General features: G+C 51.2%; 1 protein-coding gene across 1 annotated transcript; it reads right to left on the reverse strand.

Annotated features, from left to right (window-relative positions):
• Positions 1 to 9,097: 9,097 nt before the first annotated feature.
• Positions 9,098 to 11,465, reverse strand: LOC113405715 (homeobox protein SIX6-like). The gene is made up of 3 exons (XM_026646954.1): positions 11,115 to 11,465; positions 10,530 to 10,693; positions 9,098 to 9,251 (listed from the first exon to the last, which is right to left on the reverse strand). The coding sequence occupies exons 1-3, from the start codon at positions 11,463 to 11,465 to the stop codon at positions 9,098 to 9,100; spliced, it is 669 nt and encodes a 222-aa protein (XP_026502739.1).
• Between the last annotated feature and the right edge of the window lie 223 nt (positions 11,466 to 11,688).

The raw sequence follows: 11,688 nt of genomic DNA on the forward strand, positions 1-11,688 counted from the left end.
AGTGGCTAGGCAGCAGTTCTGCAGAAAAGGACCTAGGGGTTACCGTGGACGAGAAGCTGGATATTCTATGATTCTATGATTCTATGATCTGACTACTCAGGTAAGCTTGCCTTTGATGGTCCCTTATACCAAAAATCACAACAATATTCAGGTTACTCACAGTCCCAAAAGTCAATTGCAGCTTAGATCTCATACCAAAGACAACGCTTGTAGCCAATCCTATAGTAAACTAAAGATCTATTAACTGGGAAAAGAAAATAAAAGTTAAAATTGACAAGATTAAAGCAGGTAAACATACACACACACACACACACACAAGTTACAGTCTTACATTTCAAAAGCAAACTCTATATGTCCTTTAGGGCTAACCCAGGTCGAGCATTGGGGATCTTTTGCTTATGTTTAGTAATCTATGCTGCTTGGTCTCTGAGGGGCAAGGAAGATACAGTTCTTCCTTGTTAGAACTTTTTATTCCCTTCCCTTTTCTACTTCAAAGTCACAAATTCAGCTTTGGGAGGAATTCAGTTGCATGTCTCCTCTTTGTGGGGGGAGGAAGAAATCAACAAAGTCCTCTGATGTGCCACAATGGTTTGTCTGGTGTCTGTTGGCCTTCTCTTGTTGGGCAGGAGATAACACCTCCTGTTAGAAAATAGCATTCACACTTCTTAATGCTAAACTGATTCTTGTGTTATATGAAGAGGTAAATAACACTTATCTATTCACTTTCTCCATGTCATTCCTGATTTTATAGGCCTCCATCACATTTCCCCACCCCTTAGTCATCTCTTTTCTAAGCTGAACAGTCCCATCCTTTTTAATCTCTCCTCATATGAAAGCTATTCTATACCCCTAATTATATTTGTTGCCCTTCTCTGCACTTTTTCCAATTCTAATATCTTTTTTGTGATGGGTTGATGTAGTGGGGCGGCTGCCCCACTCCACGAGAGCAGGGGTTGAAAGCAGCCCTTAGAGAAGGCTGTGACTGGGACCCAATAAGAAAAGAGATTCAGAGCAGCTGAGGGAGGCTGGCTGAGTAGCTGGCCACAGGTGGCCCTGATAAGAGGGGCTGTGAGCCAGGAGACAGGGAGTCTCACTCCAGCCTTGGAGTGGGAAGTACCTAGCTGCTTGGGAGTACCGGATACCTGAAGCAGAGCAGAGCAGTGCTGGGGAAGGGCAGGCAGAGCTGGGAAGCTCTGGCCTGGCGAGTCCCCAGGCTGAGGCCTTGCTGAAGGCCAAAGGAGGTACTGAGGCTGCAGGGAGACAGTTGGGCCAAGAAAGGCAGCAGGCCCAACCCCCTTGCCTGGGGAGACCCAGAGCGTGGGGACTGCTGTGAGGCAGAACCCCAGGGTAAGGGAGGGATGGACACGGGGCCTGAGGCAGGAGAGATGCTGGCCAGCAGGGGGAATGCTGAGTGCTGGAATTGAGCTAATTCCCGGATGACCAGCAGGAGGCACCATGCTGGTGAGTCAGCGGTCTGTTACAGTTGACCAGATCTGCATGCAGGATTCAAGATGTGGGTGTAACATGGTGGCATTATGATATTTTCTGTCTTATTGTCTATCCCTTTCCTAATGGTTCCTAACATTCTGTTAGCTAGTTTGACTGCTGCTGCAGATTGAGTGGATGTTTTCAGAGAACTATCCACAATGACTCCAAGTTCTTTCCCAAGTGGTAACAGCTAATTTAGACCCATCAGTTTGTATGTATGGAAAACCCAATCCCAACTAATGTGTATCATTTTGCATTTGTTTACATTGCATTTCATCTGCCATTTTGTTGCCCAGTTTAGTGAGATCCCTTTGTAACTCTTCCCAGTCAGCTTTGAACTTAACTATCTTGAGTAAATGTTGTATTGTCCGCAAATTTCACTACCTCACTGTTTATCTCCTTTTCTAGAGCATTTCTGAATATGTCGAACAGCATTGGTGCAGTGCAGGTCCATAGGGGAACCTGGCTATTTACCTCCCTCCATTCTGAAAACTAACCATTTATTCCTACCCTTTGTTTCCTATCTTCCAGCTTCCATTTTTGCTGCAGCAGTGCAGGAAGCACTTTCTGTTATGCAGTAAATATTACTATGGGATTCTAACGCTGAAAGCCTGGTCTGTTTGAGGACTCTAATACCCATGTACCACTATCAGATAAAAGTGCTGTTTCCTCTAGCTCAAGGAGTAGATATCTATGCATGTGTCTGGGATTTGAACCTGTGACTACTTGCATATGAGACAGACAGCTTTCACTAGCCCAAGGTGCTGTACTGGCTTCCTAAGTAGAAAGTTCTGCTTTTAGCAGTGACATTATGGTGTTCACTCCCCACTGACACCTTTGGGAAGGAGGTGTGTTCCACCCGCTAGAGCGAAGACTGCTAAACACTTTCTGTTATGAAGCCAAGTTTGCCTTGCCTTTGTTATGTTCCCAGACTTTTCAGATTGGAGCATTTTATCAGAGAGAAGAGATTGAGCCAGTCCCCTCTGCCTTGGCTGCCCCACCAGCTAGTGATGGAATTTACACTAGTAGAGCAGCATGTCTGTTGGGAGTAGGAGGCAGTGACAACCCCTGAGGGATTCTTTCCAGACAAAACCCTTCACAAGCAACAGTTGAGGCAGTTGCATCTGAAGAAGTGGGTTTTTTACCCACGAAAGCTTATGCCCAAATAATCTGTTAGTCTTTAAATTGCCACCAGACTCCTCGTTGTTTTTGTGGATACAGACTAACATGGCTACCCCTCTGATAATTGAGGCAGACACACCCCAAAAGCCCTCTGGGAAGGAAGCAGCCTGTCCCATCCCATGCAGAGATGGTCTGTGACAATCTGAATGACCTTGAACAGGATGGAGGAGGGAGAAATGTTCATTTCACTTCAGCATGTGGGGAACAAAGGTTAACCCAGTGGGAGAGTGGGGAGGTCAATCCATTAGTCCCTGTACCCAGAGAACCTGGGGGAATGCCACAGGATCCCCAGGCCCTGATCTGAGAGAGTAGGGGCTTTGGTGGGGGAGGGTCCCTTACCAGAGGTTGGGCTTCTGCCGTGGTTACAAGCAGTGTGCATGGTTCAGAGCCAGGCCTAGCCTGCTGCCCCATCTGATGAAAGAGTTAGTTCCCAAAATGCCCCAAGAGAGTGAACACCAGGGCTGCTGATGCCTTGAGGAACAAAGTCACCATCCCCGCTCCCTAGGCACTGGGTGGGAGGAATAGGTCTCTGTCACCCCAAAACCTTTGGATGTGAACCTGATATAAGGGGGGCATGGCAGAGCTCTGCTGCAAATCCTCTCTGCAGGGTCTAAAACAGGGGTCAGCAACCTATGACATGCGTGCCAAAGATGGCACGCAAGCCAATTTTTAAAGGCATGCTGCGGCCGCCACTAGCCCCGCTCAGCCCGCTGCCGAACCCCGGCAGCGGGCTGAGCGGGGCCGACGGCCGGGACTCCAGCAGGCAGCAGCGTGCCATTAAAAATCCTGCCCGGCCCAGCCCGCTCTTCTCCGCCCCCAGCCTACCGCTCTGTCTGGCGGGGGCAAGGGGCAGAAGCAAGTTTGGTCCTGCAAGCTGCTGCTATAGAGCAGGCTCCGCCGGCAGCCAAGCTTCCCCCTCCCCCGCCTCTTCCCCCAGAGTGCTGCGTCGTGCCCCGCCTCCTCTCCCACCCTGCCGCCGATGGCCCTTGCAAGGGAGGGGAGAAGAGGAGCCCCAGCGCCCTCGCTGCTCAGACTGGGAAGGAGGCGGAGAAGAGGAAGGAGCGGGGCTTTGGGGAAGGGGTGTGGAATCAGGGAGTATCCCTCCAGCCCCCTGCTGTGAGCCGCTCAGGGCAGGGGGCTGGGAGCACCCCCCCCCCCGATCCCAGCCCACCCCCCAGCCCTCTGCCCTGATCCCTGCACCCCCTCACACCCCAGCCCCCTGCACCCCCCCCCACGACCCCAGCCCTGACTCTGGTACCCCCCCACATATCCAGCCCCCACCCACCCCATGCCCTGACTCCTGCACCCCCCTCACATGCCCCCAGCCCTCTGCCCTGACTCCTGCACCCTCCTCACACACACCCTGCCCTGACTTAAAACCACTGGGGGGCAAGGGGGAAGGGATTAATGGAAACCCCTATGCAGTGGATGAGAAGCTGGATATGAGTCAGCAGTGTGCCCTTGTTGCCAAGAAGGCTAACGGCATATTGGGCGGCATTAGTAGAAGCATTGCCAGCAGATCGAGGGAAGTGATTATTCCCCTCTATTCAGCACTGGTGAGGCCACATCTGGAGTATTGTGTCCAGTTTTGCTCCCCTCTCCCCTCCCCCGCCCCCCTCCCCACACAGAAAGGATGTGGACAAATTGGCGGGAGTCCAGTGGAGGGCAACGAAAATGATTAGTGGGCTAGGGCACGACTTACGAGGAGAGGCTGAGGAAACTGGGCTTATTTAGTCTGCAGAAGAGAAGAGTGAGGGGGGATTTGATAGCAGCCTTCAACTACCTGAATGGGGGTTCCAAAGAGGATGGGGCTCGGCTGTTCTCAGTGGTGGCAGGTGACAGAACAAGGAGCAATGGTCTCAAGTTGCAGTGGGGGAGGTGTAGGTTGGATATTAGGGAAAAACTATTTCACTAGGAGGAGGATGAAGCACTGGAATGGGTTACCTAAGGAGGTGGTGGAATCTACATCCTTAAAGGTTTTTAAGGCCCAGCTTGACAAAGCCCTGGCTGGGATTATTTAGTTGGGGTTGGCCCTGCTTTGAGCAGGGGGTTGGACTAGATGACCTCCTGAGATCTCTTCCAATCCTAATCTTCTATGATTCACATACTGCCTTTCCAGGAGAGAAGGCTGCTGCGTCTGTGTGTGTTTGTGTACATACACATGTTCATATCTGTGCACATGTGTCCATATGTGTGGCCCTCCAGCTGGCTCACTCAACCTGGCTGTTCTCTGTCACTCAGCCGAAGCAAGAGCTGCCCCGTCAGTTCCCACTGTGCTGTTGCCTTGGTGGTGATGGGGCTGGCAGCACTGGGGATCAGGGTTCCACCCCTCAGCTGGGTGGGAATAGGTCAATCCCCAAACACAGCAGGGGGCCAGGGCCTAAAGGTGTATCTCTGCCATGGGTGAAGGGATCTGCATACATACAGCCCCAGTGCCTTACCCAGAGATGGACTCATCTCTGCTTCAGGTGAGCAATCCTTGTATAAACAGCCACTGCGCCCCACTGCAGAGGAGGCTGCATCTCAGCACTGGGTGTAAGCCGCCTGGGCCACACACTGAGCCCCAGACAGATCCCTGGTTGACAGCAGAACCCAGAGAGGGGAATGAGCCATCAGGTGCTGCACTGACTGAGGACCCCAGAGACCTAGGGGAATCGTGGACCACTTCAGCAGAAGACAGGGTAGGAAGCAGCCCAGGGGACTTAGACATTGCTCCAGTTGTAGAACCAGGGAACTGGTCAGCATGTTTTGGGGCAATCCCACTGCCTCAGTGGCAAGCACCCTTGCCACTGCCAGTGCCATAAAGTCCATACAGAACCTCACCGTCCCATCAGACTTTGGGACCAGGACTATCATTCACGCTGGGACTCTTCCATTATCCTCCAGGGCCAGCATTGCCTCAAGTTCTTTCTGGACCACTTCCCACATTTTCCTGGGAAGTGGGCAATGTTGGTTGCAGACCTTCTGCCTGGGAATGGTATCTATATGGTGACTGGCAATGTTCATCCCCACTGGATGGGAAGATAAAATGGAGGGGAAGTCTTGGACCAACTTTTGTAGCCTTGCTTTTTGTTCCAGGTCTGAGACCTGCCAAGGCCCTGGTTTGGGACTCTGAGGAGCAGGTCCCATTACCCCAGATGCCACACACCCCTAGGTGGTGTCCCACTTCCCTGATGGGCCAATAAGCCACACAGCCCCATGGAGGTGGGTAGCTTTATTGACTCTGGCCCTTGGGCCACACAGCCCATTAAGGAAGGGCCACTTTATTAACTCTGGCCCACAGAGCCCTGTAAGGAAGGGCTGCCTATTGACTTAGGCCATCAGACCACGCTGCCCTGAGAGTGAGGGCAGTCCAAGGGACTCCAACTACTAGACCCTACTAACTCACTTGGTTGTCAGAGTCACCATTATAGAATGTAGCCGGCAGCAGTATATCCCTTCTGTTTGACCGTTCCTGACTCTATGGTTTTTGTTTCCAACTTATGGTGGCTGAGCATACAAGGTTATGCTAAAGTCATACACCAGATGACTGTGGTCATGTCAAGTCCAGTTCTCTCATAACAAATATTTTCCTTCCCCATTAACTTAGTTCCCTGTAGTACCAGCTGTTCAGATTGTGGGGATAGCAGGTTAGATTCCTGAATCAGGACCTGGTGAGCCCCAGTGCCTCTACATCTGTACCCTCTGCTGAGCCCCAATGCATGCTGGGACAGGACAGTGCAGGCTCCCTGAGGGGTAGGTTTCTCTGGGCCCCAGTGCATGCTGGGAGAGGGCAATGGAGAGGGGCCTGCTCGGAAGCTCAGCACTGCTGCCCTACCCTCACCCACCCCTCAGATGGGGGTAAAAATCATATCTTTCCCACTCAGGATTAACCCTTCTGTCAGGTGGAGTCAGCAGCAACAAGGCCCAGGTTCAATATCTAGGGGTGCCTTTTAATAATACAAAACAGAAATAGCTTGAACCCCCTTTGATGGTACCTCCCATAAGGCTTTATGGAAATATGCTTAGAATGTGTTTTATGCTACATATGCCATGTAACTTATCTCAAAGGTTATGATCTACTGAATGTATTAATCCTATTTGTATGCATGTATCATTTTTGTATTCAAAGTTATGAATGTTGGCTGTGTACTGGCTTAATTTCTAAATAACCTTAGTAGAGCATTTGGTCAGTTCCTGGAGAAAGGAATGTTGAAATTAAGTACCTAATCAAGAAACACAAAGGACAATGGATCTTGGAATGCTCTAATCCACATAAAAAGTCTACTTGGGGATGTTCAAGGTAGCATGTAAACAATGGATGCTACCTGTAAAAAATGAGAGTCATGCATGGACATGTGACTTGCCCAGGTGACTCCTAAACTCCATCTTGGAGCTGGACTTTGCATAGGAAGGAGGAATGGGTCGCCACCCATAAGAGAAAGTCTATTTAAACTCCTGGGAGCCTCCTTCATTTTGTCTTCAGCTGGCTAAAGAGAGAGCATCTCCATCCCCCAGGATACTTGAAAAAAACTGGAACAAAGGGCAGTGACTGCAAGGGGTGTGAGTAATTGCTGGACCCAGGCTAAAAGAAGAATAGTCTGTAAAAGGGAGCATTCTGGAACTGGTGAGGGATACAAGGTTATGCTAAAGTCATACACAAGATGGCTGTGGTCATGTCAAGTCCAGTTCTCTCATAACAAATATTTTCCTTCCCCATTAACTTAGTTCCCTGTAACACCAGCTGTTCAGATTGTATTCAGTTTGATTAGACATAGATTTGCGCATTTTATTTTATTTTGCTTGGTAACTTACTTTGTTCTGTCTGTTACTACTTGGAAACCACTTAAATCCTACTTTCTGTATTTAATAAAATCACTTTCTACTTATTAATTAACTCAGTGTGTATTAATACCTGGGGGAGCAAACAACTGCATATCTCTCTATCAGTGATATAGAGGGCGAACAATTTGAGTTTACCCTGTATAAGCTTTATACAGGGTAAAATGGATTTATTTGGGTTTAGACCCCATTGGAAGTTGGGCATCTGAGTGTTAAAAACAGGAACACTTCTGTTAGTTGCTTTCAGGTAAACCTGCAGCTTTGGGGCAAGTAATTCAGAGTCTGGGTCTGTGTTGAAGCAGACGGAACTGTCTGGCTCAGCAAGACAGAGTGCTGGGGCCCCAAGCTGGCAGTGAAGGTAGGGGTAAAAGTAGTCATGGCACATTGGGTGGCAGCTCCCAAGAGGGTTTCTGTGATCCAACCCATCACACCTCCACCCAGTAATCTGGGAAAATTAGACATCACCCCTGGGCATCTCTAAGAGGCAGACTCGCAGGCATTGAGTCTGTGTACAACAAAGAAAATTTTTAGTAAAATGGGAAAAGGATCCCAGCATAAATTTGGGAAAACACCACAATTCAAAAGCATATGACCATGAGCAAACACCCATCTTAGAGTACACTGGGCATTGCTCTTTGCTTCAGTTTCTCGTCTTGCAGTGTAAAAACACACCACTCTCCCCAGTGCACCCTATTCACAGTTACTATCCTCGATCAGCAAAGACCCATAGTTCAGAGGTGTGTTCACATGAGTTCACCCCAAAACTGTTGAGCACTGCCTCTGTTTGTGTGCACCATTGCAAGTGGCTCATAGTTGCTAGTGTTCACTGGGCCAGGACTACCCACTGCAACTGCCATTTCTCTGCTGTAATATCACATTCTGAGGTTCTACCACTTAAAACAGCTCTCAGTGATTTTAAGAGATGGGAGGAACCTCACTTCTAGGGCAGGCTTTGCAGTTTCTTTCAGTGCCTCACTGCCATACCCCAGCTCTAACGCTCAGCATCTAGTTATCAGTGATTTCAGCTCTAGTGATCACCGAACACACACAAAAAAAGTCTAATCAGCTCTATTTTTAAACACTACAGAGAACAGTAGCAAATAATACCTGGGACTCCCTAATGAGACCCCAGACATGAACACTCACTCTTACCCTCTCTTTTCTGCCCTAGGCTTTGGCATCCCTGCATAGCGAGTGAGATTCAGTTTAGGGTGAGCCCCTCAATCAGGGCAGGCTAAGTATAGTTCTGCTGCCATTTACCCATATAATTAGGATAACAACATATCATTATCCCTGCATTCAATAAAGAGATTTGTAACCCAACACCAGCAAAAACTGATTGCTTTGGCAAAGCAGCTCCATCATGCTGTGCACCTAGAAAGAGTAGATATGTTTATGCAAATACAGTCTGTTCCTGAAATCTTTTCATCTTGGCTCATTGCTAGATGTCAGAGGAGAGCTCATTCAGCCTTTGCTTACACAGGTAATCCTTGTCCTGTGGCTTCTGGCTGGATCCCCCTGCAGGTCACATCCTTCCATGTCATCCAAGGGGGATGGTGGGGGTGGGGAAATCGATGACTACTGGCCAGGTGCAGGTCTCTGCTGTTCATAGGCTGCTCTTGCTGTCACTGATGGTTGAGGTGGGATACGTCTGCCTGCTGAGGGCGCTGCTGTGCTCCTGCAGAGATGGGGTGTTACTCAGGCCTACGATGTCTTGACTCTCAGCCCTGGGAGGCTGGGATGATGAATCTTTCTGGAGTCTGGGTTGGGGGGCAATTAATAATGCAACTAGAGAATTAAAAGCCCCATTCAATTATAGTAATCCCTCTCCCAGCAGAAACCCTCCCTGTAAGTTATTAGTACCATGCTATGGTCATGCAAAGAGACCCTGTCCAAGATCAGGGCCTCTTTTGTGCCAGATATTGTCCAGACCCTATCCAAGATCAGGGACCCATTGTGCTGGATGCTGCATGCTGCACAGACCCCCAACCTAGATTGCAGACCCTGACTGAGATCAGGCCCCCATTGTTCTGGACCCTGCACAGACAACAAACAGGCACTGAGAGATGTAGGGAGTTGCACAAGGTCTCTGGCAGAGGAAGGAATAAAACCCAAGTGTCCTGATCCCATGTGCCAGACATGAGGCGCTCCTGGACCAGCCCTCACAGCATGGGAAATAGGTTGACAACATTTTCTCTAATAAACAAGGGGCAGCTGCTGCTCCGGCTGGTTTCATAGAGCAGGCAGCCACGGCATTCTCCTTTCTGCTGCTGGTGCCTGAGGTTGCAGAGGCTACTCAGCTCACGCAGCCAGTAAGAGCCGCCCAGGCAGGGGGACCCACACACACACAGCCCTGAGCTATCCCCTCCCTGTACCCTGAGCAGTTTTCAAACTTTTTGAGCTGAACCCACATCACCCACAACCAGACAGGCTGGGTGGCCTGCTGTGGTGAGTCAAAGGATGGAGGTGGCACTGCCTTCCTGGACCCCACTGTGCAGAGCTGGCCCAAGCCCCTCCAGCCCCTGCCCCCACCACAACAGAAGTCAAACTACGCCTGAGGGCCCACCCTTGTCCCGGAGCCCCGATTTCCCCCTCTCTCCCACTGGGCCCTGGAGTTTTTATAGCGTGTTGAGGGGGGCCTCAGAAAGAAAAAGGTTGATAACCTCTGTTCTACTGCACCCCTGCCACCTGACTCCATGCAGCATGATGCCCCCTATTCAGCCCCTGCCCCTCTTCCTGAATCATGGCGCCCTCTACTGACACCCCATTCCAATCTCTGAAGAACAGCAACCCATACTGAGCCTCCACCATGATCCTTGCAGCACAGCACACTCTACTGGCCCACTCGCTCCCAGCAGCACGGTGCCTTCTACTGAGCACCCCACCCCACTCTCTGCAGCACAGGACCCCTTACTGCCCCAGCCCCACTCCTTGCATATTCCATGTATGTCTCCTATCCCATCCAGTCCCACTTGGCCTGTGTGCTGCAGGCTGGGGCAGGCACCATCTTGGATCCTGGGGAGGTTCAGGCCTCTCACCTTTTCTTGGCTGAGGCAGCACGGTCCCGCTGTCGGCGGTTCTTGAACCAGTTCCCCACCTGGGTGGGGGTAAGGCCAGTGGCATGGGCCAGGTGGCGCTTGCGGGAGGGGTTGGGGTAGGGGTCCTGTAGGTACCATTCCCGCAGCAGGTTCCGTGTCTTCTCCTGGGGAAAGAAAGAAGGGCAGTGGGACAGATACCAACACGGGAATGGGGTCAGCAGGGAGACCCTTATGCCCCACCCTGATGAGCCTCCCCAGCCATACACAGTCCCATATAGAGCATTCACCGTCCTGGTGGGCAGCAGCATCCACTGCAATCTTTCACTGGGCAGTGGTTGTGGGAGACAGGATCATCTCCTCCAGTCTGTCCCATCTGAGGAGGAGGTGGGATTGCCCTACAGCGCCTTCCTCTTGGGGGGGGGGGGGGGGGGGGTTGTCCCCAACAGTCTATTTAATCATGGCCCACAGTCTATTCCCTCGGGGTGGGGGATTGTCCCCTACTGTCTATTCTCTCACCAAGGGACTGTCAGTCTGCTGCTCATGACCCTTTTCCTCTCCTACCCCACCACCCGATGCCCTGCTCACCTTGAAGCTGCTGGCCCTGTGCTGGATGTTGCTGTTGGGGAAGGCTGAGAATGATAGTCTCCTGCATGATGGGTACTGGTCCAGGCCCCCCAAGGTCCCTGGGGCCCCACAGGGTGAGGCCTGGCTGAAATAGGGTGCTAGCAGGGCTGAGGTGTGGGGGCCCAGCAGCTCCAGCTCAGGGCAGGCCGGCACCCATGGAGGGGCCTGGTGGCACCTGTGGGCAAGGGTAGGTGGCAAGGCCCAAAGGAACCGTGCCAGACGCTCGAACTCCCCACTCTCTTGCAGGGCCTCACAGACTCGAGCCACCTGCCCTGGGGGGAAGAATGACAGACCAGGTGGTGGTAGTGGCATCGGGCCAGTAGGGGGATGGGACCAGGGCGGAGAATGGTGTAGGGTTGAATATTGGATGGAGAGGTAAAGGGCAGGAGGCAGGGGTGTATAGAGCAAGAACGGAGTAACAGGGCAGGGGATCGGGATGGGAATATGGGATGGAGGGGGAATGAAGCAGGTTTGTATAGGGCTGGAATGAGAGGAATGGGACAAGCAATCCGAGTATGGGATAGAGGGCTATGGG

Source organism: Terrapene carolina, unplaced genomic scaffold, assembly GCF_002925995.2.
Source record: "Terrapene carolina triunguis isolate 2854851 unplaced genomic scaffold, T_m_triunguis-2.0 Scaffold50129, whole genome shotgun sequence".
Taxonomy (NCBI): Eukaryota; Metazoa; Chordata; order Testudines; family Emydidae; genus Terrapene; species Terrapene triunguis.